This window comes from Gracilinanus agilis, chromosome 2 (assembly GCF_016433145.1).
Source record: "Gracilinanus agilis isolate LMUSP501 chromosome 2, AgileGrace, whole genome shotgun sequence".
Classification (NCBI taxonomy): Eukaryota; Metazoa; Chordata; class Mammalia; order Didelphimorphia; family Didelphidae; genus Gracilinanus; species Gracilinanus agilis.
In genome coordinates, this window is record NC_058131.1 from 234,032,066 (window position 1) to 234,059,968 (window position 27,903).

Here is a 27,903-nt window from a genome sequence, read left to right on the forward strand (position 1 = left end):
AATATTTGCGAATTGACTAACTTCCGTAGACACATTTCCGGTTTCTGCGTGTTCGACGTAGGGTAGGACGCTGCTGCCTGTAAGGCCGCGCTGCCAAGCGCATGCTCGAGAGCAGAGGTCGGGGGAGGGGGGGAGGGTTCGGCGAGGGGCGGAGACAGGAAAGGGGTGAGGTCGTTGCCGCCTTTTAGAGTTCTGAACGTGTAGCCCCCCTCATTCTCCTTCCCCGCCTCCCACCACGGCGCCGGGATCGCGCGTGCGCGCGAGATCCTTACAGTAGGGGACGGGCCGCGCGGGAGTGGTCACATGATCGCGGCGGCCCTCTGTACAGTAAGAGTCCAATATGGCAGCAGCGGCGGCGGCGGCGGCGGCAGCGGCAGCAGCAGCGGTAGCAGCGGCAGCAGCAGCAGCAGCAGTGGCAACGGCAGCGAAAGGACCGGCCGTCCCCTAGACCCCGGCGCGCGGCCCCTCTTGCTGCTGCTCCTCCTCCTTAAGCCTGGACTCTCCTTCGGCTCCACTTCCCCCTTTCTTCCTCCTTTCCCGGCACAGCGGGGAAAGCCGCGCAGGCGGGCGGGCGAACAAGCGAGCGAGGTAGCGAGCCGTGAGAGGGCGGGCAGCCGGACCCCGGACACGGGAATATCCCAGCCAATCTAAGCCCCGACATGAGGGAAAAGGGCCGTAGGAAGAAGGGCAGGACCTGGGCGGAGGCCGCCAAGACGGTGAGAGGCGGGGAAGGAAGAACGGGGGAGGCCGGGCGGAGCCCAAGAGGGAGGGACGGACCGCGGGGGGAGGGCGGCCGCCGGCCTGAGGGACGTCCCGCTCGGGTCGAGGGGCCTGGAAAACCGCGCGCGGCCTGGGGAGGCCGTTAGTGCTGGCGCCGGGTGTTTCGCCGGGGCCCAGGCCTAGGCTCGAGGAGCAAACGTGACCCCCACCCAGTCTTACAAGAAGTTGGTGGTCGGCGTCTCCCACCCCACCCCTTCTCGGGGTACGCGGCCAGGCATCCTGAGGGAAGTGAATGGAGAAGCCTGGTGCTTACGTCCGGCCCCTTGAAGCGGGAGGCGGCTGCTGGGCACCCGGCTGGGCCAGCGGTACCCAGCTCCGCCATGCTGCGCCTGGGCCTCGGCTTAATTTCTTCTGGAGGACCCGGCCCGGGGTCGCGCCTCTTTGTTTTGGGCTGTTGTCTGAGCGGAAAGTGCGGGCGGTGTTTAGAAACGAAGTAACAGGTGGGACTTGGGGAGGATTTTTCTGTTTCCGTAGAGACCTGCCGTGATCTGGGCAGCGGTGCATGGTGGGACCTGTAGTTTACCCGAACTGCGCCTCTATTGAAAATGATGGGGGCCCAGAGGTCCGCTGCAGGGATTTCTGAAAGGAGCAGGAGTTGGGTCTTGTTATCACATTTAAAAATCTAGGCTTTCTTCATCCTAGAGATGAATTAAGAGAATTGCAAGTCTTATTAAGGAAATATTGATGATTGCCTCTCTTAGTTCTAATGAAAATTCAAGGCTGTGTATGTAGGCATGAAACTTTAAGAGAAAGTGAAGTCCATTACATCACCGTGGGTGTAACTCTAAACCACTCCACCGCAGCATCTCAGAAAGATTAGGTACTTGTAACTTATAAAAATCAGCGAACATGCAATAAATACCTAGGGATATACAACAATGAAAAGTGGTCTAGTGGAAAGAGATACCACTGTGGCTTAGTACAGTGCCAGGAATATTAGGAAACACAATAGAATAGAATAAAGGCCCAAAAGTAATGATTGACATGACATACACAGGTAACTTTGATGAGAAGTATGTATATAGTATTTGATAATTCTATTTGCAACTTCTGTCTTGTTAAACACATTTCTAGGGGAGTGGAAAAATACTTAATAAAAACGAAGACAATGTCATTTTATAAAATTTGTGAATTTGAGATTTTGGTGTTACTTTTTCTCCTAAAAGATTGAAAACAAAATTTGTGGAATTCTACAGAAATGCAAGAGCAAGTTTTTTTTCAAAAGCTATTTTCTACAAGACTCAACCATTCCCTTAAATGTTTACTATGTGGCTTGGGAGATAAAAAGATGATTGACTTATTTACTATATAACAAAACCCCTTTTCTCTTGCCTCTTGAATGGCAAGCTACATTTTAATTTTATTTATAAGTTAAAGATGAGTTCTTTGCAACTGTTAGAAATGTAGATGAAAGTTAATTTTCTAGGCATAGATAAATTTTGACAGAAGGGGAAAACTAATAGAATAAAAATAGCTTCTTATTCCTAAATTCAAAAATATTTATTCTGATCATTTATGAGTACATTTCATACTATAGTTAAAATTTTTAAAAATTATAATTAAGCTGTATAGTAAGACTAGCCTTATAATTACTGTAGGTCTGAGTCAGATTAGACTCCAAGGGTTTAGCATTATTAACTCTTGTGACTGTTATCCTAATTTGAATCTTACACATACTTAATACCTAACTGATTTAATTCAACAAACATTTGTTAATTACTGTCTGTATCTCCTCAGTTGCCCTTCAGAGCACCTTGCATGTATTTCTATTGCAATACTGGAGTGAATTCTGGGTCCTCTTCTATGAATTAAGTATGCAAAGACAAAAAAAGAAATAGTCTCTACCCTCAAGGAATTTATATCTACTTTGGGCAATTGATGCCACATCCATACATATAAATATAATACAAGGCAGAATTAGAGATTGCTCTATTGATCATTACCTTTCTCACTTTCATTCTTTTACTTGTCCCCTTTATATATTACTAATTAAAAGTCATCTCTAAAAGAACTATAGTTATCACTTCTTCCTTTTACTGCCTTAAAAAAAAAGGCATAGAACCCTTTATTCATAATGGAATTTATGTATCATAGGTGCCAAGAGTACGTTATTAAAATCCTGTATTGAATAGAATCATTATAAGAAACATTGACAAAACCAAGTGATCAAACCCATAGGAGTTCAAGCTTCAGATCTAACCAGGAAGCTTCTGACAGTTTACTTCAGCTTTGATTCCTACTGTTCTGAGGTCTTTCCATCAATCCTAATGTTATCCAAGAGGGATTCGTATTGATTAATATCAGGTTTGTCAAGCAGCATAAATGACTAGTCCCTTTTACTGGTTGTTGCTTCTATTTTCTTATTACCCATTCATTCCTCAGTCCCTTGTCCTTTGACTTCCATTTCTACCAGTAAACTAAAAAAATACTTTCTCAGAGCCACCAGTGACCTCTTAATTCCTAATTCATTGGCCTTTAATTGGTCCTTGTTCTCTTTGACCCTTCTGCAGCATTGGACACTATGATTATTCTTTCCCTATGGATACTTTTCTCCTTTGGCTTCTGTGATAATTGTTTTCTTCTAGTTCTCCAGCTCTAATTCACTGGCCTCTTCCCATCCCCTAAGTGTGAATGTTGTTCAAGTCTCTGTTCCGGTTCCTGTTCTCACTTTATTCCACCCCCCCCTTGGTAGTTCTACTTGTTCAGTTGTCACTTTATGGCAAGTGACTCTTATCTCCGTATTTCCAAATCTTCAATTTCTTCCATCTCTATTAGACTCCTGAACAGCTCTCTGGGTATCTCTTCCTTTAAATTCATTGTCTCCAAAACTGAACTCTTGTCTTTCCCTGAAAAAAACCTATTTCCCTCTCCCAAATTCCCAGATTCTGTTGATACTGCCAATCTGTTGCTCAGGCTCAAAATCTTATTATCCCTGCTTTACACACAATTCCCACATTCAATCATTAACTGTCTTATTTGTTTTATATAAAGATATTTTATTTTCTTAATTACATATAACAATTTTCAACATGTTTTCCAAAATTATAAGATCTAAATTGTCTCCCTTATTCTCTTCTCTCCTCTCTCTACCCCCTCAGAGATGGTAGGCAATTTGATCTGGATTATACATGTATTATCATGCAAAACATACTTCCATATTTGCCATTGTTGTAAGAGAATACTCACATAAAATCAAAACTCCAAAATAAAATGGTAAATAATGTGAAAGACAGTATGCTTCAATCTGCATCTGACCTCCTAACAGTTCTTTCTCTAGAGGTAGATAGCATTCTTTGTAGTAAGTCCTTCAGAGTTGTCCCAGATCATTGTATTGGTGAGAGTAGCTAAATCTTTCACCGTTGGTCATCATATAATATTGCTGTTATTGTATGTTCTCCCAATTTTGCTCTGTATCAGTTCTTGTAGATCTTTCCAAGTGTTTTCTGAAATCATACTTATCATTTCTTATAACACAATAGCATTCTAGCCATTTCCCAATTGATAGACATTCCCTCAATTTCCAATAAAAAGACAAAAGGAGCTGCTATAAATATTTTTGTACAAGTAGGTCCTTTTTTTTTTTTTGGATATATAGACCCAGTGATAGTATTACAGGATCAAACGGTATCCATAGTTTTGGGGCATAGTTCTAAATTGCCCTCCAGAACAGTTGGATCAGTTCGCAACTCCACTGACAATGCATTAGTGTCCCAATTTTGCCACATCCACTCCCAATATTTGTCACTTTTCTTTACTGTCATATTGCAAATCTTCTAGTTGTGAGGTGGTACTTCAGAGTTGTTTTAATTTGCATTTCTCTAAGAGTGATTTAGAATAATTTTTCAAGTGATTATTGATAACTTTGATATATTCATTGGAAAATTGCCGATTATATCATTTGACCTTTTGTCAGTTGGGGAATGGCTTGTATTTTTATAAATCTGATATTCTCAATAAATTTGAGGGATGAGACATTTATTGGAGAAATTTGTTACAACAATTTGTTTCCTTTCAAATCTAATCCAAGCCAAATCTTATTGTTTTTGTCTTTTATGATAGATCTAGGATCAATTTTTAATCACTTCACTTTTATTACTGTCACTGCCTAGACTATTGTAATAGTTTCTTAAATTGACCTTTCTGTTTCCACCCATTCTCTCACCTCCCCCATCCATTCTTCACATAACTGCAAAAATATGATGATGATGATGATAATGTTTCCTTTCCCACTGGAGTTACATCTTCCAGGGGCTTCTTAATTCTTTTAGTTTGGCATTTATAGTATAGCTCCAACCTTATTTTTCAGCTTTATTTCACATTATTCCTCTTCATACACTCTATTCATCCAAACTAGACTACTAAATAGTCCCTGAACATACATGCTGTCTCCTACTTCTGTGCATGGTCAGTTTTCCACCTCTGGTATAAATCCCTGCCTTTTTTTTTTAACAACAAAAAAATCCTCTTCTTCAAGGCCCAGCTCAAGTGCCATCTGCCTAATGAATCTTTCCTGATCCTCCCCCATGCCCTAGCTATGATTTTTTTCCTCTTCAGTTATTCTGAGAGCACATTGCTTTTACCTCTTCTATCGCATTCTATCTTGTAATATGCCTTTTATTAATTCAAATTTTAAAAAGTATGTTACAAGAACAGTTATAGAATCTTAGGACAATTTTTTTTCTTTGTTAGCACTGGGAGTTAAAGCCAGAAATCAAGGATATAGAATTAGGAGATTAGTGTCACTCCTCTGCTTAAAAATATCCATGGATCCCAGTTGCTTTCACAGAGTGGTGTTGAAACTTCTTTATATGCTATTGAAGGGCCTCCAGAATTCATTGCCATTATTTTCCAGCCTTTTCATATTTTCTTTTTAATAACATTGTAACCAAACTTGCCTCTCTCCCCCACAAAAAAAAGGCTCACCCATCTCCAAATCTTTGAACACACATAGCTAAAATGTCCTTAGCCTAAAACTTTTGAATTCCTACTCATATTTTGTAATAAAGCCCCATTCAAATACTGTCTGCTTGGTTTCTTCAGACTGTAACACTTTGTTTTCTTCTTTTTAATGTGCCTTTCATTTATTAAAATTATTTGTCTTGAGAGCAGAGGTTTATATCTTATCTAAATTTCCTATTCTTCCAAACTCTTAATATAATATTCAGTATATAAGAAGCTCTTGATAAATGAATAAATGCTGAGGTATCATGTAATAATGTATTATGGAGAAAAGGCCATTTGGAAGAAATTTTTTGACCAATAAAAGAAGATAAGCTAAATTTTTGGTATTGAAGTTTTGAAGCCTTTAGGGGGTAACGAGGGTTGGTTTACTTTGAAGAGTGAGATTGAAAACAGAACCTTGAAAAATTATTTGAGAACTGGAAGTAACTTGAAATATCTCTCTAAAAGACCTACTTCACCCCCAAACATAAATTAAACCAAAGTTTAGGAAAATTTGAAGTGTCAAGAGTAAAAGATTAGAAGATTTAAGTATGTGAATTTGTGGGTATCAGAGTCTTTAAAAGAAGAGAAGTTCAGTGTAGTCTTGCCATCTTTCACTTATATGCATTTGTGTATAAGTTTTTGTTTGTCATCCTTTTTTCTGTCTTCCCTGGTCGTTAGGGCTTTGCTAGAAATATACAGTTTCCATACCAAAAATTTAGCTTATCTTCTTTAATTGTTCAAAAAATTCCCTGTATTGTAAAAAATTGAGTGAACTACACTGATTTTGTCTTGTTAATTATGGACCTAGATTTCCACTGTCCACAGAAGCATTGTTATAACTAGGAGATACTGTTTTTAGTCTAGTCATTTGTTTATTTATTCCCAGAGTCATAGAATTTTTGAGTTGGAAGAGACCTCCTTAATCTTAATTTATGCCTGTAAAGAATCCTTTCTACAACTTATTCAGCTTGTGGCTTTAGCCATTACTTCAAGACTTCCAGTGAAAGCAAACTCAGTGCCCCCTGAGACTATGTCATTTTTATATAGCTCATATTTAGATTTTTACTTTACATCAAGTCTGAATTTTGCCTTTTTGTGGCTTCCACCTATTGCTTCTAATTTTGCCCTTTGGTGTCAAATAGAATAAATATAAAAAACCCTCTTTTATGTAACAACTAACTGTTCAGCTACTTTAAAACATCTACCAAGACATCTCATGTCTTCTCCAGACTAAATATCCTATGGACTCTTCAGTTGATTCTTGCATAAGATGGATTTAAGATCTTTTATTATCCTGGTTGCCCTCTTAGTCATACTCTAGTTTATTAGTGTTCTTCCTAAAATATAGTATCCAGAATGGAACTCCATATCACTCTGGTGTTATTTGACTGGGACGGTGATAGCAGAACTATCACCTTTTTAATCTTGAACTACATTTAATTCAATAAGCTGATAAGCACTTATTATTTGACAAATTCTGTAATAGGCACTAGTTAGGATAGGAAGACAAAGCTATATCTCTGAATGCAGGCCATAGTTGTAAAGACTTTTTTTGTCCATTATTGTCACTTTATTGTCCATTAAAAACTGGAGATCTTTTTCAGCCAAATAGTTACTAAATCATGCTTTCTTCAGTCTTTTACTTAGAAAATTGATATTCTGAATCCTACTGTAAGTTTGTACATTGATATTAAAATTTATTTTTTTTTTAATTTGGGACAGTATTCTAGGTTGTCTATATCTTTTGGATCCCTATCAATTGTGTGTGCTAGATTTGTGTTATTTAAAAATTTTACAAGTATGTAGCGTAATCTTTGCTTTTATCCAGGTTATTGGTAAAAATGTTTAAATAGCTGAAGGCCAATCATGGATCTCTAGGACTTTTCCCTGGAGCTACTTAGATTTGACCTTAAATGACTACTAGAAACCTTTAATTGTTCTGTCTTCTAGCCATGATAAGCATGAGAGAATTTATCAAGTGCTTTACTTAAATCTAATTAAATTACAATTATCCCTTAATCTGACAGTTTAGTAACCCTGACAAAAAAAGAAAATGAAGTTAGTTTGGTTTTTCTTTCTTAAAAAAAATATTTTAAATATTATTTTCCTTTGTAATTTTGAGTACAAAATTCTTTCCCTACTTCCCACCCCCTCTGTCACTCACAGGCAAGCAATATGATATGAATTACATATGTGAAATCATGCAAAATATATTTCTTTCTATATTAGCCATATTTAAAAAAAATAAAGTGACAAAATTATACTTCAATTTGCATTCAGAGTTCATCAGTTCTCTCTTTTGCGGTGGATAGTATTCTTCATTATGAGTCTTTTGGAATTGTCCTGAATCATTGTAATTGTCAAAATAGCCACAATTTTCACAGTTGATCATCATAGCATTGCTGTTATTGTGCATAATGGTCTCCTGGTTCTTTTCATTTTGCATCAGTTCATATAGGTCTCACCATTCCTCTTATTATTTCTCACATTCCAGTAGTACTTTTACCACTATTATATGTCTTTCCCCAATTGGTTAGCATCTCCTTAATTTCCATTTCTTTGCCAGCACAAAAGAACTACTATAAATAGAGTGTGTGTGTGTGTGTGTGTGTGTGTGTGTGTGTGTGTGTGTGTATTTCCTTTCCCCTTTTTATTGATCCCTTTGGATTATAGCCCTAGTAGTGGTATTGCTTCAAAAGGTATGCAGTTGTATAGTGTAAAGGGTAAAATTATTATTGGACTGAATATTTAAGAGGGTGTTTGCCAGGAATTTAATTAATTAATTTCAAATGAATTTTTTTTTTAGCAATTTATTTATAAAATAGAGAGAAAGAGTGAAAGTAGAGAAATGAGAAGAGGGCAGAGTAAGGAACTAGACAATGTGCTCAAGCCCTGGCTTACTCCGGCAGGGCTCCAGGAGCCTCAGCTGGAGGGCCTAAGGGTCAGTTAACAAGGGTTTAAGCCAAGAGGCCAGTACCTCCAGGAAAAAGCCAAGGAAGGGAGTCAGCCTTTTTCACTCACCCATGTGGTAGTTCTAAAGAGAAATATAAAGCAGTCCAAGATTCTCAGCCAGAGCTCTGGGTCCAGTTCAAGGAAAAAAAGACCCTTTTCACAGGAGGTTCTTAGCAATTTATAAAGACCATTCCTTTTGTCATTTCCTGTACTTTCCTCCCATTTTACATGTACCAAATACAGTTAAAGCTTGGTTAGGATTGTCTAGGGGACAGTAAGTTGATTCTGATTCATCACCCACTATTGCACTTATAGGTCACAGACCTTCCCCACTTGAGGATAAGTGAGGTGTGTACACTTTTGGTGATTAAATCTAAAAATGGGCAGGGTAGAGTTAATCCCATCTTTACAATATACCATTGAGCACAGTTTGTAAATATTTTCCAGAATGTTTGGACCAGTTCACAACTCCACCAACAGTTCATTAATGTAACTATTTTCCCCCTCATCCCTTCCAGCATGTTATTTCTGATAGGTGTGAGGTGGTACCTCAGAATTTTTAAAATTTGCATTTCTCTAATCAATAGTGTGTTAGCAGTTTTTCATATGACTTTAGATAGCTTTGTTTTCTTCTGAAAATTGCCTGCTTATATCCTTTGACCATTTATCAATTGGGAAATGGTTCTTATTTTTTTACTTAAATTCTATTACTGAGTATATATTTGAGAAATGAGTTCTTAATCAGAGAAGCTTGACTTAAAATTTTTTTTATATTCATTGTCTATGTACTTTTTGGTCTATGGTACTTTTTGGCAAAATGTAGTTCCCCATATACTTCTTTTGCTTTATCTGATCATGATTGCTACTCCTACCTTTATTTAAACCAAAAAAAAAAACCCAAACCTCTTTATTTTCTGTCTTAAAATCAATTCCAAGAAAGAAGATCAGCAAAGGCTAGGCAATTGTCCATAATCACAACTAGGAAGTATATGAAATCAGATTTGACCCCAGAATCTCCTGTCTCCAGTTCTGGCACACTATCTTCTGTGCTACCCCTGCCTTTTTTACTTCAGCTGAAGTATAACAGATTCTGCTCCAGCCCCGTTATTTTAACTCTATGTATGTCTCTCAGTTTTAAGTGTGTTTCTTGTAAAAATATATATTGTTGGATTCTGGTTTTTAATCCATTCACATTTTCTTCAATTTTTAAAATTCTTTTGACTTTCTTTTATTATTGTTTCTTGATGCCTCTCATGTAGTTCTTAGTTTCCATTTGTCCAAGTTTGATCCATTTAATCTATTTCATTTTATGGGTGAACTCATCCCATTCACACTTATCGTTATGAATAATGTGTATTTCCCTCTATCCTATTATCTTCTGTTTCTTTTTTTATTCTGTCCCTCCTTGAAAGTCTATTTTGCTTCAAATCAGTGCCTCTCCCAGTCAACCTTCCCCACTCCCACATCCCTTTCTTTTAAATGCCTTCCCTTCCTCTTTCCTTATTGAATGTCACATTTTTACACAGCTGAGTCTCTATGTATATAAATATATAATCCTTCCTTCTTTGAACCAATTCCAATTCTGTTACCCCACTCCATCCCCACTTTCTCCTCCATTCTAAGAACTCTTTCTTGTGTGCTTCTTTTATGTGAGAAAATTTTTCCTCTTATACCTCTCTTACCCCTTCTCCCAGCACATACATCTTTGTTTCCTCTCCTTTTTTAAAATATCATTCCAACATAATTAACTTATACTCATGCCCTCTGTCTTTGTAAACTCCTTTTAACTGATCTCATAATGATAAAGTTCTTAGAAGTTAATATGTATCATTTTCTCACATAGGAATGTAAACAGTTTTAACTTTGAGTCTCTTAAAAATTTTAACTCCTTCATGTTAACTTTTTATTCTTCTCTTGAGTTTTCTGTTTGAATTTTCTATTCAACTTTGGTCTTTTTTATTAGGAATTCCAGAAAGTCTTTTATTTCACTAAATATCCACTATTCCCCTCCCCTTCCCCCAACCCCTTCCTCTAGCAGTATTATCCTCAGTTCTGCTGTGTAGATTATTCTTGATTGTAATCCTAGCTCTGTTGCCTTCTGGAATATAATTTCAAGCCCTCTGCTCCTTTTAAAGTAGAAGCTGCTAAATCTTGTGTTGTCCTGATTGACTCCATGATATTTGAATGTTTTTTTATTTTCTTTAAGTGCTTTCTTTTTAATCTGGGAGTTCTAGAATTTGGCTATAATATCCTTGGGTGTTTTCAGGAGCTGCTTGTTAGATTCTTTCAATTTCTATTTTACCCTTTGGATCCAAGATATCAAGGCAGTTTTCTTTGATAATTTCTTGAAATATCATGTATAGGATGTGTTTTGATCAGAGCTTTCAGGTAGTCCAAAGTTGTTAAATTATCTGTTATTTTTCCCCAATGAGATATTTCACATTTTCTTCAATTTAAAACATTCTTTTGATTTTCTTTTATTGTTTCTTGATGTCTCATGTAGTCCTTAATTTCCATTTGTCTAGTTCTAATTTTTAAATATTCTTTTCTTCAGTGAAATTTTGTGCTACTTTCCCCCTTTGGTCAATTTTGCTTTTTAAGAAGTTCTTCAGTGAATTTTTGTGCCTCTTTTACCATTAGGCTGATTCTGTTTTTTTAGGTTTTTTTTTCTTTCAATTTTTTATGCTTCTTTTATCAAGCTTTAATTCTATTTTCATGGTTTTCTTGCATCCTCATTTCTCCCAATTTTTCCTCTACCATTCTTATCTCTTCTGGGAATTCTTGTTCCAATTGGGTCTAATTAGCATTTTTCTTTGAGACTTTTTGGAGTAGTTTTTATCACATTGTTGTCTTCTGAGTCTTGTTTTTTTCTGCTAATATTAGTAGCTTTTTATGGTCAAATTGACTTTTTTTGTTATTTGTTCATTTTCCCAGCCTATTTCTAGACTTTGAACTTTATGTTAAAGTTGACCCTGCTCATTCGCGTTTGGTGAAGTACCATCCCAAGCTTCAGGCTTTTTTTTTGTGCTAACGTTTTCAGAGCTAATTTTGGAGATCTACAAATTTTAGGTGTTTCCAAGGTGGTATGAGCTGGAAAAGGTGTAGTTACTGCTTATGGACCACTGCAGCTGCATACACTAGCTTTTTTCTGCTTTGATACTGTGACCAGGATTTCTCCTCTGTTGTGATTTACCCTTTGTGTTTTTCTGTGTCCTGGAACTGGGTCCCAGAACTGTTTATGGCCATTAAAGATAGCATTCAGTTGCTGTTAAGCCCAGTGCCAGTAAAGGGTTCCTTGTAATCTCTTCCTGAGCAGTTTTCTGACACCTCACTTTCTGGGCTAGAATTCTATAGCTGCTGATGTTCCTGCCACTGTCATCTCTAGACAGAACTCCACCAGACCACCATGCTCCTGTTAAAGACTTCTGCCTACCTCTGAGTTTTCTTAGGCTGGAAAAATATCTCACGCCAACATTTTGTTGGCTATGTCTCTCAAATTTGATTTGAGATGTTCTTTTGTGTTTGTTTGGGGGAGGGGGAATGTTGGGAGAGTTCAGCTGAATGGCTGTCCCTGATCTGTCATCTTGCCCTCTTCTATTTCCCCATCCCCCCAGTTGAATTTTCTTGATGTAGACATGATGATTTTTTAAAAGTCCTGCTACCTTTTGTAGGTCTTCACTAAATAGTTCTTTAATACATCCTAGAATTTTGCTAAGAATTGGAAATAAAATTCATTTTTCTGTGATGCAGAGTGCATCTTCCCTTTTCTGAAAATTGGTTTATTGGCCCTTCAGTCTTATAGTACCTCTCCTGGTTTCTGTTATCTTTCAAAGATCACTTATTGAGGGTGGCTCAGAAGTCATGCCTTCCAGTTTCTTTAGTACTCATGGATGTCATTCATCCTGATTAGTTGATTTTTTTGGTAACCTAATGGAGCTACTATGCTTTCTTACTACTTCCTTGCTTAGATATCAGATCCTTCTTAGCTATATTTGTTTCATGCTTCCCAGCCCACAGCCCCTCATTTGTAGAGAAAATAGAAGGAAAATAAGAGCTCAGGTACTTTGCTTTATTCTAATTCAGTTATCCTAGCCACCTTGATGACCTTTTGATTGTCTTCTCCCTGTATATCTTGGTTCCCCTTCCTGCTTTTGTTGTCTCTAGGTTTCTTTCCCAGCCTTAAAATTATTGGTACGGTGTTTTTTTGTGGGTTTTTTTTTTTTCAGTTTATTGGCAGTTTTAACACCCTTTCACTATTATGGCTCTAGTTCATACTTAACATCTTCTTTACATGTCTTAAAATTTTTTTTACTTTGTTTTTAACATTACCTTCATTTCCCATATATCTATCTCTCCTTTAACCAGAGAATCATCCCTCAAAAAGAAGATTTTTTTAAAAATGTCGGGGGAAGCAGTTCAGTAAAAGAAACCAATGTTTCAACTGAATCTGAGAGTCTGTGTAGTTTTGCAACACCTCTGACCCTTTAACTCTGCAAAGAAGGGAGAGGGGGAGGCATTGTTATATCTCCTCTTCAGGGCTCATGATATTTGTACATTATTTATTATATAGCATTATTATACAGCATATATTTCTATCTTTTCATTTACATTCTTTCTGTGGATATTGTTTTCCTGGTTCTACTTTCCTCACATTGCTTCATTCATATATCCTCCTTTGCTTCTCTGTAATCTTCATTTTTGTCTTTTATTGTGGCATAGCAATATTCTATTATATACACATGCTGCATCACAATTTGTTTAGTCATTCCTCAGTCAGTGAGTATCTACTTTGATTCAAGTTCTTTATTATAAAAAGTACTGCTATAAGTATTTTGGTGTGTATGGAATCTTTTAAAAAAACTTTGATTTCCTTGGGTGGTGTACATGTCTTTAAAATCTAAGTGGTATAGTGAAGTTACTGGGCATTGATTGTTCTCTTAATATAATTCCCATTGTTTTTCTCTTTGGAATCGTTTCTTTCTGAGCCATCATAGTCATACTTATATTTATCTTTCCCAAGCTGACTTGTCCTGTGGAATTTTAATTCATGGGATCTTACTCTTCCTTTTAAGCCAGTAGGCATAAAGGGATTGAAATTAAAGGAGAGAGTAGGGATGAACACAGTCTGAGCCTTCAGTCTTGAAGCTAACCATGTCTGGAGGAAGATCTAATAAAAGGTATTATTTCAGGAAAAACTAGTTTAGGTATAGGGATTTTAAGATATTGCTTCTACTCTATAGGCACTATTATTATCCCCACAATACAGCTGAAGAAACCGAGCTTGAGAGAGATTACATGTCTTGTCCAAATTCACATGGCTAGTAAGTATTTGAGGTAGGATTTTAAACTCCAGTCTTCTAGTCTTTATATTGAGTATGACACGCCTTTTCTATGACCAACAGTACCTTTAAAACATTTCAAATTTCTCTATATTTAAAATAGTAAAAATTAATGCTTCAAACTTTATTAAATTTTCATAAACATGCTGTTATTTTTGAAAGGGCCAGGTACATGTAGAACATATACAAAATAATTGCTGTAAACTTGACCAGTTTAAAACAAAAATACCCTATCATTTCATGGGTATGAATATACGTCCATCATTGAAGATTACAGTACATACAGGCCTTATCTTGTGATTCTTGCCCATGGCTTCTCTTACATTCTTCATAGAGGGTCCATTTGTTTTTGTGTCTTAAGCACCTAAAAAAGTCAATTGCTAATTTCTTTTTATTCCTTACATGTATCCATTTTAATTGTTTTATAGTATAGTAGGGCCCCATACTCCAGACCTATGGTGGATAGCTGAAACCACAGGTAAAAGCAAAATATCACCCGACCCCATTTTTAAATGTGCTCTCTCTCCCCATTTCTGCCCTTCAGCTTAGACTCCATGACCTCCCTCTCCCCCACAAAAAAATTAAAAAAACAAAGTGAAAGAAGAACTGATGCTAGAAGCCATGCTGCCTCACTATTGACCAATGGTAACCGAAACTGGGCATAAGGGAGGGACTACTGTATTATTAAACATTTATAAATCAAACAAATCAAAATTTTGATTATTTCTCAATATATAATGCAGCCAAAAAATCTTTTGATAACTTGTTTTTGATTATAACATTGTTAGGATATTTCTAATGCAGGAATAACGTATTGGATCAAAAAAGTATGGTTTTTGTATGTTTTAAGTTTAACAGTGTAGTTCTAACACTGTTCTGCTTCCTTGTCCCCTTTTTATCTTTTTTACAATTCATTAACACTTTCTCTCTTAATTTTTAGTATCACTATGTTTAGATTTTAACTTTTTTAAATTAACTTTTAAAAATTTTAAATAAAATTATTTTTTGAAGATCATTTCTCTTTACCATCCCTTTTCCCGCTTTGAGAAAGCAAGAGAAAACAAAAATATAAAATTCCTTACAAGCGTTTCATTGGCTCTGTCCTGCCTCTCCTCCAAATAATTTGCAGTCTGTGTTCTGAGTCTATTACTACTCTATTAGGAGATGGATAGCATCATGAGTCCTGAAATGGTTGTTGGTCACCATGTTGAACAAAGTTGTTTGACTTTACAATATTTTCATGTTATAAATAATTTTCTCAATTCTGCTCACTTCTGTTCTCCTTAAGTTTATAAAGTTCTTCCCAGGTTTTCTGAAATCATTCTCTTCACTTCTTATAACATGCTAACTTCTTATAACATGCTAATAGTCCATTATAGTCGTATAACATGACTTGGTCTCCAATTGATGGGCACCCCCTTAGTTTGTTATTGCAAAAAATAATGGTTTTGCCTATTTTTTTCTTTGATCTTTGATGGGGGAGTTATTGGTGTTTGTCCCTCCTTTTTGAAGAGGATGAGTGATATCATGAGGTAACATCTTGACTTGTACATGAATTAGATTTAAGTGAAGCAGTTGCACAAAGTCATCAGTTTCACTCTTCTAGAGCCATCCAAGTACAATGGCAAGATAAAAGTCCAGATGACTGATGTTGGTCTGGGTTGCAGTGGATGACCTTGGCCTCTTTGATGTCTGTCTAAGTTCTAAGTGTGCTCTGTAGTGCCTGCTTCAGTTGCCTTTCACTGGGAGAAGCGTTCATATGTTTGGAGTAGACATCATCCTAACGCACTGATGGTTTTGAAGCCTGTTGGCCTCCCTCAGTAGTTTAGTCCCTCTGCCAAGATATGGCCTCTGTGCATGCTACAGCTTCTTGATGCCATAGGTAAGATTTAAGTGAAGGATGAGGACACCAAAGGTGTATGAACAGCCCTGAAAAGGGCTTGGTAATCCCTCACGCAAGAGTTGCTAATCTTTCCTGAACACCCCCCTATACATACCAGAGTATCGATGTAATAGTGGTAATAACTGGGTAAGAGGGTTTAATATCAGCCCAGTTTAATACTGTTTGTGGCATAGTTGTAGATCAATTGATCATTAAGCAACTATTATTTGCTAGACACTATGTTGAAATGGCTGGATTATTCCAATTTCATCAGCAGTGCATTAATGTTTCCATTTTCCCAAATCCTTTCCAGCATTTGTCATTTTCTTTTGTCGTCCACTTTGTCATACTAATGGATGTTAGGTATAACTTCAGAGTTGCTTTAAATTGCATTTTTCTAATTGGTCATCTAGAGCATTTAAGAAAATATAGCTACTAATAGCTTGGATTTCTCCTTCTGAAAATTATTCATGTCCTTTGATTTATTAGTTGGGGAATAGTTCATATTTTTATAAATTTCTTTATTTTTAAATTTTTTTGTTTTGTTTTGTTTTGTTTTTTGTTTGAAATATTTTATTATCATTTTATTATTATTACAGATGTGAGCAAGTAGTAGCAATAATATTTTTGTTTTAATAATAAATTTCCACTTGTTTTCCAAAGTTTTATGATTCATGTTGTCTCCCTCTTTTTTTTCTCCCTCCTCCCATTGCTGACAAGCAATTCAATCTGGGTTATACATGTATTATCATGTAAACATATTTCGATGGTTATTCATTTTTGTAAGTGGATAATCTTATAAAAGCAAAACCCTCAAGTCATGTATCCAAATAAATAAGTGATAAATCATATGTTTTCATCTGCATTTATACTCCCAACAGTTCTTCTCTGGAGATGGATAGCATTCTTTTTGAGAAGTACCTCAGAATTGTCCTGGATCATTGTATTGCTGTTAGTAGCAAAGCCTATTTACATTTGATCATTCTACAATATTTCAGTTTCTGTGTGTAATGTTCCTCTGGTTCTGCTTATTTCACTCTGCATCAATTAATATAGGTCTTTCTAGTTCTTTCTAAAATCATCCTATTCATCATTCTTTAAAGCACAAGTCGTATTATAAATTTAAAACACATCTCTATATATTTTGGAAATGAGACCTTTAATCTGAAAAATTTGTAAAGATTTTGTCCATTTACCTGTTTTAATTTTAATTGCATTAATTTTATTTTTGTACAAACTTTTAATTTTTATATAATCAAAATTTTTCACTTTACCTTATGATTTTTGCTCACCCATTCCTTAGGTTTAATTATTTAGTCTCAGGTGAATTTTAATTGTTTTTCCCCAGGATCCTGTTATAACTTTCCTTTAAAAGATACTTTTAATTTTTCTGCTCTAATACATAGTCAATTTTTAAGTTGCTATGCATAGCTGAGGAATATGTATATCTAGTCAGTAATCTGTCATAAATAACTTGTCCAAAATTCTATTTATGTGTTTTGCTTTTCTAATTTTGGATTAGTTTTTTCTAGGCCTGGCCGGTAAATTTAGTTCCCTCATTATTAAAGTTTTAAGGTCTGTTTCTCCCTATTACTCTTTAAGAGTTTTAAAAAAGTAGTTAGATGCTATACCATTTCCTACATATATTTAGTATTGATTTTAATTCAGTCTATAATATATTTCAGGGTAATGTAGTTTGCCTGTTTATCTCTTTAAATTTTTATGTCTTAATCTATATAATTATATATATATATCTACTTTTGTTTTAACTGTGATCATGATCGATTACCCCCTTTTTTTTTTTTCTTAAGCTTCAACTAAGGCATAATACATTTCACTCAAATCCATTATTTGACAAAAGCACAACACTGCAGAGCAACACTATGCGCAGTGATCAGATGTCGATGTGAAGTGGACAAGGAGAGATGCTAAACATATGGGCACAGTGCAGAAGAGCAGACTGATGCTAGACACTTGAGTCAATCAGTGCCCAGGCTACAGAACACAGCACTGTGGTTGGTCACCTTTCATTCCATCAAACTGTACACAGTTTGCTGTGTACAATCTCACATCAGCAAACTTGCGCAAGCAGTAGAGGCATATTGTGTTTCCATCATGTACAGCATGGTATTCATCCGCAAAATTCTGTGATATAGTGAACACACCGCGATACAGAATTAGATATATATATTTTTTAAACCCAATATAGTGAAGCCATAATAAATGAACAGCGATATAGCGAGGGATGCCTGTATGTATATATGATTGATGATTTTTTAAAAAGCAGAAAAATATGTAAGATAAAAGTTTTAATTATGTGCTAAATTTCCCCAAGCTTCATAAAGTCTCAAAGCAGTTTGCCTGATCACACTCATTCTCATTCTGATAATCATTAGTGTGAGCCATTTTGTTGTTTTGCACCAGACATTAACTTACCATATCAATCTTTGTCCAGAGTTCTTGCTTGTAACATTCATTAATGCTATTTAGTTATTAGAAATAGCCCCAACATATAAGTGTGATGCTGATAGTTCAGATAAGCCCAAGAAAAATTGTAAAGTGCCCAAATATATTTATATAAGAAACTTATTAAATAATGGAATTCACTATTATGGGCGATTTTCAACTGATGCAAATGTCTTGTAAAACAAAGTCTTATTACAGCAGCAATGAATGAGTATATCTGTTTTGCTATAACCCCGTGAGCATTAAGTTTTGCTGTGTTTTTACACATTTTATGAGTGAGTTTATCCCATTCAAATTAGTAGTTATGATTTTTAATTGAATTTTGGAAGATGTGATGTGGTGTTAAAAAAAAAGTTTTTAACTTGCCTCTCTCTGATTAACACTTAAAAGATAGTAACAATTTATTTTCTCTTTTGAGGATCATCCATAACCTTTTACCATTTACTCTTGTAGAGTGGGAATTAACACGGTGAAATTTTAATAGCACCTCTATATTTTATTTTTCTAGGACATGTGATTTTATGTGTTGGGGGCTCCTGAGAATACTTCTTTTAATGTAGTTTAAGCAATAAACATTTATTATGTATTCTGTTCCAGGCACTATGCAAAGTGCTGAGAATTGAAGCAGTTCCTATCCTCAGGAAACTTACATTCTTTCAGGGGAGATATGTAAATACAAAATAAGTACAAGGTAAATTTTGAATGTTCATGTGTGTTTTTGTACTAGCTGTGGGATTTGGGAAAAGCTTCATATAGAATGAGGGCTCTTAACCATTTTTTGTGTCATAGACCAAACTTTGTCAATTTGTTGAAACCTAGGGACCCTTTTAAAATTTGTTTTTAGATATGTAAAATAAAATACATAGGATTAATAATTATAATAATAATAGTTAGCATTTGTAAATCTTTAAAGTTTGCAAAGCACTTTATACGTATTAACTCATTTGATCCTTACAATAGTCTTGGGAAGTAAATACTATTATTATCTCCATTTTATAATTTAGAAAATTGAGGTAGATAGAGGGTGGATCTCAGTTATGTTGAAATACACTTATCAAAGACAACTGGGTGGCCCAATGGATAGAATTCTGTTCCTACTAGAGTCAGGAAGTCCTAGTTCAGATTCATCCTTAGTCATTAGGTATATGACTCTGGGCAGATCATTTAATCTTTGTCTGTCTCTGCATTTATAAAATGGAGATAATCAATGGCCAGGTTCTTGGATCCCAGATTAAGAACCCCTGATGTGGAAGGTGTTTGAGCTAATTTTTTAAGGAAACGGAGTTTAGTACTCGTAACAGTGTTATAAAATAGGTGTCAAAATTCTTTCTCTTGTCACATTGACAAATAATTTCCCCAAGTGCATTTGTTAAATAATAAATCCTTTACCCAGTTTTTATTTTCAAGAGCTTTATCAAACATATACTTCTGAATATGTTTGCTTGGATGGCTGGCATATCCATTCATCCCAATTATTTTTTAATTTTTGCCCCATAAGAAAGAATTTTGATAATAATGATTGATAGTATGTTCTAAAGAATAGGAATTTGATATTCCACTCACCCTATTAGCTTTTTTCTTTCAGTGTATCTTTTGTATTATTGTCTGCTCTGTCCCAAGTTAGGAATTTTTTCCCCAGTCATAATTACTGACAGGTACCTAGTGCAATTGTCTTCTAATTTTTTGTATCTTTTCATGATCTTTTGAGTTTGTGAATTTGCTATACATTTGTAGCAGTTATTGTTGTATGTAGTGCAGAATGTTGGTCCTGGTACCATTTTTTTTTAATAGGACAATGCCATATTTCTATATAAATACTCTTGTAACCTTTCCTTGCTTTCATCATCCATCCATGTCTTTAAATTTTTTTGTTTTGCTCCCAAACTTCCCTGTCATCTCTTGTGGGGGGGTATTATATCCTCCCATAGCTTCTGTAAGGGTGAAAAAGAGGTTTTATTGGTTTAATATATTAAATATGGTCGCCAGAGGATTGAACTATTATTAATCCTCAATTAAGAATAATAATCTCAAATCAAAACTGACTTTTATGGAAATTTATTTACATAAGAAGAGAGAGAGGAAGTATGGAGATAAGAATCTATCCCACTGATTAGTCCAGGTAGATCTTAACCCTCAGCTGAGGGTTAAAGGGCCTGAGGCCCGGAGGTGAATGGAGCAAACTTCATTCACAGAGTCTATAAAAGGAAATTTCTTAATAGAAGTTCAGGAAGATTCAGTCTTTAAATTCACCACATGGAACAGTCTCGGTCATGAAACAGCAAAGCTCCCTCAGGTCCCCTTCACCAAACCAAACGCAGCCTTACTCACTCCATTCCCTCTTTTAAAGGGGTCACGTATGCGTCACTTCCAGTGCCTTCCCCTAGCCTGCGTGTCCAATCACATAAAAAGTGTAGGGGGCAGTTGGTTGATTCTGATTCGTTACTCACTCTAGCACACATGGGTTAGGACCTCCCAGAATGGAAGGTGTTCTCACCTTTGGTGATTAAATCTAAAGATGGGCAGTGTAGACTTAATCTAATTATCACACTTCCCAACCAATATTTGAATTCCTATGATTAAATTTCAAACCTCTAAAATGTTTTGTGACCAAATTAATTTGAGGAAGATCAAATGCTTTAATAATTTTCCTACAATTTTCTTATTTAACTGAACAGAAGTCTGCTAATGATTTTGACTATATGTAATGCATGTTTCCTATTTTAATGTTACTGTACTCTTTTGTAAACTTCATAAACAAGAAGAATCATGTCATGTGTATCTTAATTTTTCATTACAATTTGTGTAATACTTTGTTTAGTAGATAAGTGATTGTAGTAAGTGAATATAATAGCTTACATTTTTATAACACTTTGATATTTGCAAAGTACTTTATGTATATTAAAACTTTTGATCCATCTACAGATTTCTTTTAATGCATGAATATTGTTGAGTGGACTTGAGACAATACATACTGCTTACTCCATTTCTTGAGAAATCTGTCTTTTTGTCATGTTGCTGAGGAAAAATTTTTTCCCCCGTTTTCTTTTTTTAAGTCTTGTTTTCCTTTGTCCTGCTCAATTGAAGGAGAATTAAACTCAGTCTAAACTTGCCTTGAGTTATATAAATATGTTGTTGGATCTTCCAAAAATTATTTTGTTTTTTTAATTCAAGATTTATTTTATTCACCTTTTCTGTAGAAATAAAAAATCTAGTAATAATGATAGCTACCATTTATTACATAGGACTTTGTTTACAGAGCACTTTACACATATTATTTCATCTTGTCCCTACCACAACTGTGGGAGATAGAGGTTATTATTCTCACTTTCGAGGAGACCAGCAGAGAGTAAGTGATTTGTCCAGAGTCACACAAGTAGTAAGAGTTGGCTAGATTTGAACTCATGTACTCTTAATTCCAGGTCCATTTTTTAATAACTACTATACCACCTAGTGACAATCAAGCAAAACATTTTTTCATTTGCCTCATCTAAAAATTGGTTTCACTCATGTTGAATTTATTACCTCTTTTGTGGTGAATAGCATAGTTAAGCATTGGTTCTTTGAACACATTATTGCATTGATCAGAGTTATTTTTTAAAGCTCATTTCTATATTGTTATCATGCAAATTGTTCTAGGTCTGCTAAATTCATGTAAGTTCTCTCTAGGTTCCCTTGGAATATAAGGGTTAAATTAGGAGTTTTGACAAAATAAGAGAGCAGCTTTTAATAATTTGAAGTTTTAATGAGAATAGTAGAGTTATAAATTAATGTTATCCCTTTAAGCCAGAGAAAAGAAAACTTCTAGCTGCTTTTAACAATTAACAACTTAGTTTAATTAAAATAGAGATAGTAAAAGAATAAAGTAAAATGAATATAGTAAAGAAGAGAAATATAGGAAAGAGGTAAAGAAAATTTCCTAATATCTTAGTTCTGGTCTTTTCTTTATAAATACTTGGAAGTCTTCTATTTTGTTAAGTGCCCAAACTTTCCCTTGGAAATACATAGTCAGTTTTGATGGGTAGGTGATTCTTGGTTGTAGACCCAATTCTCTTACCTTTCTGAATATCATATTACAAGCCTTGCCATCCTTTAGTGTGGAGGCTACCAGATCCTATGTAATCCTGATTGGTATTCCTTGATATCTGAATTACTTCTTTCTGACTTATTGCAATATTTTCTCCTTAGCTTGGAAGCTCTTGAATTTGTCAATTACATTCCTGGGGGTTGTCTTTTGAGGATTTACTGTAGAGGGTGATCTGTGGACTCTTTCATTTTTGCCCTCTTGTTCAAAAATATCAGGGCAGTTTTCTTGGATAATTTCTTGTAGTATGATGTTAAGATTTCTGTTTATTTCCCAGATTTCAGGTAGGCCTATGAGTTTCAAATTGTCTCTCCTTGACCTCTTTTCTAAGTGTCATCTTCTCAATGAGATATTTCATGTTTCCTTCTAATTTGGCATTCTTTTATTAATTCTTGATGTCTTGTGAGATTATTAGCTTCTACTTGCCCAATTCTAGTTTTTAAAGACTAGTTTTCAGCTATGATCTTTTGATTTTCTTTTTTGGTTTGATCTGTCCTGCTTTTCATGGCTCCTAGCAGATCATTTTTGGTCTTCAATTTGCTTATCATTTCATTTGATTTCTGGGCTTCTTTTTCCAAGTGGAAGATTCTGTCTTTTAAACTGTTACTTTCTTTTTATTTCCCACTTTCCTTGCCAAGTTTCTTCTATCTTTCTCACTTGGTTCATCATCTCAAATCTAAGCTCCTTAAGAGCTTGTGACCAGTTTCCATTTTTGGGGGGGAGAAGACTTGGATATGTTCCCTTGTTTGTTGTCCTCTAAGAAGAACTTTGACCCTGGATAATTTCTATGGAGAAAAACCCCAGTCTCCCCTGTAGTCTGTAGTCTGGGGTTTTTCTCCATAGAAATTATCCAGGGTCAAGGTTCTTTTCTTTATCTTTTTTCTTTTCTTTTCTTTTTTTTTTTTTGGTAGTTGCAGATTGTAGTTCCTGGGTATTGGTGGCCATTTCTGTGCTAGCTCTTTCTTCCCTTCCTAGTCAGAAGTCTGAGTGAGGAGCATAGGCAGTTCTTTGTATGGAGCTACAGAGCAGTTTTTGCCTTGAGACCACTTTTCAGTCTCTGCTAGGTCTGCTGTATGTAGCCCCTCTCTACCCTATCTCCACACCCAATCTGTGTTCCTCAGCCTCCTGGGGTCTCAAGTCTCACTGCTCTCTGGGGTAAGCCTGTGGTGTCCTCAGCCAGCCCCCCAAGAACCTAGCAATTGCCCAGTACTCGCTCTGACTCTGGTGCCATAGGTGGAGTGGGGTAGGCGTAATCAGCTCAAGCTTTGGTAGGAGTAATTTTACCTCCTCATGGTGTGGAAATGCCCAAACCTGCCTACCTTCAAGGATGTGCCCTATGGAAGAGCCCCTTCACTCGTCTGGTTTTGTTTTTTGTCCATTTGAGGCGCTTTATATGGTAGGTGGTGAGAAGAGGAAGCTCCTTGCTTCTAAAATGAGGCCATCTTAGCCCGGAAGTCCCTAATGTCTATACTAGTTATCCTATAACTACCTATAATTACTATGTAAAACTACCTATATCTACCTATAACTAGCAACCACTTACTAATCACCAACCCATACCATCAGCAATTACCAACTCACGTCCAGCAGCCAACTTCTCCACAACTGCCAGCCGACCAACTGACACTAACCTTTTTTTATATCCTTCTACTTCCCTTCCTGTCTCTGTGGTTTTTATTTCTTATCACAGTGGGCTGGTTAATCCCTACACATCTCTATGGTAAAAGGACCTCCAGGTCCCCCATTAAATTAAAAAAGAAATAAACAATTCCTTTTTATACTTGGAACTTCATTTTATAGTATAATAAATACAGTAATTTAATTAGCCATTCTCCAATTGATATATATTCCCATAGATTCCTACAAATATTTTTGTACATATGGATCTTTTTTATTTTTCTGGTATAAACCTAGTAGTGGACACATTAAGTCAAGGGTATGCCTAGCTTAATAACTTTGAGGACATAATTTCAAATTGCTTTAAGGATGATTGGTCACAGCATTATCAACAGTGCATTAATGTCACTTTTTCTGCAGCCCCTCCAACATATTTCTTTTTGTCTATCTTTGTCAATCTGATTGGTTTAAGGTGCAATTTTGTTTTAATTTGTATGCTTTAATAGTAATTTTGGACATCTAAAAATATGGCCATTGATTAGATTTTATTTTTTTTCCTTTTGAGAACTATCTTTTCATGTCCTTTGACCTTTTATCAGCTAGGGAATGGCTTCTATTCTTATAAATTTGATTTAAAATTCCTTTTATGTCTTATAAATGAAATGTCTATTAGAAAAATTTCCAAAGATTTTTTTTCCTAATTAACTGCTTCACTGCTAATTTTAGCTATATTTGTTTATTTAAAAACTTATGATTTTTTGTAATCAAAATTGCCCATTTTATTTTCTGTGCTATTCTTTTAAAATTAAAATATATTTTCAATTAACAATTATGTTCTCTTTCTCATTTTGCTTCCCTCGTGACAAAAAAAAAATCTGTAAAAAATATGCAAAGTCTAAACAAATTCCCTCATTTGCCATGGTTCAAAAAAAATGTATCAGTGTGCATTTTAAGTCCATCGTTTCTCTGTTAGGAGATGGGTAGCATTCAAAGTTTTGTTTATCTTTAAAATATGTCATTTTTTCTGTAAATTGTTCTTGCTTAACTCTTCATTAGTCACTTCATACAAATGGTAGCAGAGGTTTCTCTGAATTCACTTCATCATTTTTTCTACACAGCAGTATTCTATCATATGCCACAACTTGTTCAACTATTCTGCATTTGATGAGCATCTCTTTGATTTCTAATTTTTGGCCACCACAAAAAGAGCTGCTATAAATATTTTTGCACATATGGGTCCTTTTCCTCTTTTGATATCTTTGGGGTATATAGACTTAGTTGTGGTATTTTGAATTCTTTTTTTTTTAAAAACTACTTTTGAAGTAACTTATTGATGCCAGTAATATTTTTCTTGATAAATTAATTTCTATGAAAGCTGCAGATGTATGGCATTTGTCTTGTAATTTCTCAGAGATGAGAAAAGACTTAATATTTGAAGTCCCATTTTTTTTCCTCTTGACCACATCATCTATTTTCAAAGAGAATGTATTGTTTTTTTTTTTTTTTTTTTTTTGTCCTTACATAATGAGAAAAGTAAGATCTTTTAGCCTAAGGCTTTATTGAACTGCCCCATTTTCTAGGCATTCCAGCTACTGATGGAAGGAATCTTTGTCTTTTTTGGCCCTAGAATTTCTTTTGCTAATTTCTTAACCTCCTTGATCACTGAACTCTAATTCTAAACCTTTTGGACCTTTCTAGTCCTAGAAGAGCCTAGTAGAGGCTCTACTCTTTATATTTTGAGTCAAAAAGTCTACATGCCCTAGTTGCCTGGCCCCTTCTGCTACTGTTACTATATAAGATTGGGTGCCCAGGTTCAATAGCTTTTGTTTCTCCCTGTTCCCTCCTGCCCTCTGTTATCAAAATCCAAACCAAATCACACCTAAATCTCCCTGAAGGGAATTACAAACAGTCAATATATAGTTTCCCTATCTTTAATGTGAACCCCACCCCTCCACCCCTTGTGATTTAGCCAATACATATAAGATTTGGGAAAGTTTTGTTTTTTTTTTATCTTTTTAAGAAAAAAATACATCTCATTTTTCTAAAGTGACTGGTAAGTAAAAGATAACTCTAGAGAACCACATGACAAAAACTGCTCAAAGTGGTTATGTTTCAAATATAAAATGATCTCCCTGCAAACTCTTTGAAGGTATTTACCTTGTCCTTTTGAAAGTGCATTCCTAATGATATGAAAATCTTTTCCATATTCCATTGGCATCCTTTTTTTAGTTACTTTAGTTTTTGAAGACCATCTGATAGTGTTTTTTTTTAAAAGGTTCCTCTAATAAAAAAGCATTGGTAAAAACCAAATTAATAAGCATTAAGTGCTGTGCTGGGCATATGAAAAGAGGCAAAAGACAGTACCTATCCTGAAGGAGCTTACAATCTAATGAGGAAGACAACATTCAAACAAATAGATACAAAGAAACTATATAATTAGGAAGCAATTGAAAGAGGGAAGGCACTGGAATTAAGAGAATTTAGGAAAAGCTTCCTTTAGAAGTTGGAATTTAAAGGAAACCAGAAAAGTCATGAGTCAGGGCAGGGGGGGAAAAGTGTTTCAGGCACACAGGCAATGCAAGTGAGAAGATAATGAGGGCATAAACTGAGATTGTTGACCATTTGAATGGAGAGAAAGGGATCAGTGCAAGAGGTACTGTGAGGGTAGAATTGATAAAACATAAAAGTTGATTGGATAATGGAAGGGAAGAGTTGAGGATGACTTGAGTTTGTGAACCTAAATAACTTTAAGGATCATGGTGATACCCTAAACAGAAATAAGAAAGTTAGGAGGAAGGTAGACAAAACATCATTGTTTTTTTTGTTTGTTTGGTTTGTTTTTTGAAAAATTTTGTGAAGATTATCTGTCAGAATTTCTAAATGGAGGTGGTCAGCAAGGACTGAATGATGGAGGCCAAAGTCTTGGAAAAGAGAAGAGTTGTCAGTACAGGTATATTCTTTGTGAGCTAGGGTTGTTGATTAGTATCGAGTAAAGCATAAAACAGGAAAATCCATTCTCAATACTTGCTGCTGTTTTGGAAGATATTCAATAGTGAGGCCAAATAGAAGAGGGATTCCCTATAGATTCAATTCAGTAGGTTTATTAAGTACTTATTTATTGGCAGGCAGTGTACTGGATGCTGGAAAGACAGACAAAAAACAATCCCTACCCTTAAGGAGCTTAGATTTCTACTGAGGAAAACATGTTTACAGAGTTAAGTAAATACAAGTAATTTTAGTGGGTTGGAGCCCCAGCAATTGGGAAATCCCAAAAGTCACTAGCAAGCTGAGCCTGATTTTGAAGGAAAGAGAATTTATTCCTCTTTCGACATGTTGAATCTGTGGCTCCTTTGGAATATCCAGGTGAAGATGGATATGCAGCAGGCAGTTGATATAGGGCTGCAGTTCAAGAGAATGATGAAAGCAGTTGATTTGGGATAAATCTGCACAGAGAGATGAAAGTTGAAACCTATATGAGGTGATGATTTCACTGAGAAAGCTCATGAGAGGAAAGAAGGCCCTGGATGAACCCTAGGTTATATGCATGCATAGATTGTGGGGCTTGGACTAGAATTCTGTAAAGAGATAGAGAAGGATGAATCAAATAGGTACAAGGAGAACAAAGGGAGATTGTTTATGAAAAACCGTGGTGGGGTTTGGCTAGGAGAGCCAAAGACTGGAGTAAGTTCCATAGGTATGAAGATATTCAATAGTAGCAATTGGTTTTTAACAATTAAGAAATCTTTGGTGACTTTTGAGAAGGCAGATTCAGTTGAATAGTGGAGTCAAACGGCTGACTGCTAGAATTTAAGAAGTGATTGGGAGATTAGTTGGAATAACTA

At 35.6% G+C, this 27,903-nt stretch overlaps 1 protein-coding gene across 3 annotated transcripts in view; it reads left to right on the top strand.

Annotated features, from left to right (window-relative positions):
- Positions 1–421: 421 nt before the first annotated feature.
- Positions 422–27,903, top strand: part of ASXL2 (ASXL transcriptional regulator 2) — a 166,723-nt gene continuing 139,241 nt past the window's right edge. For all 3 annotated transcript variants that reach the window (XM_044663756.1, XM_044663757.1, XM_044663754.1), the window contains exon 1: positions 422–716. In XM_044663756.1, the coding sequence (XP_044519691.1) occupies positions 660–716 (57 nt within the window). In that variant the 5' untranslated portion in view covers positions 422–659. The remainder of the gene's footprint in view (positions 717–27,903) is intronic.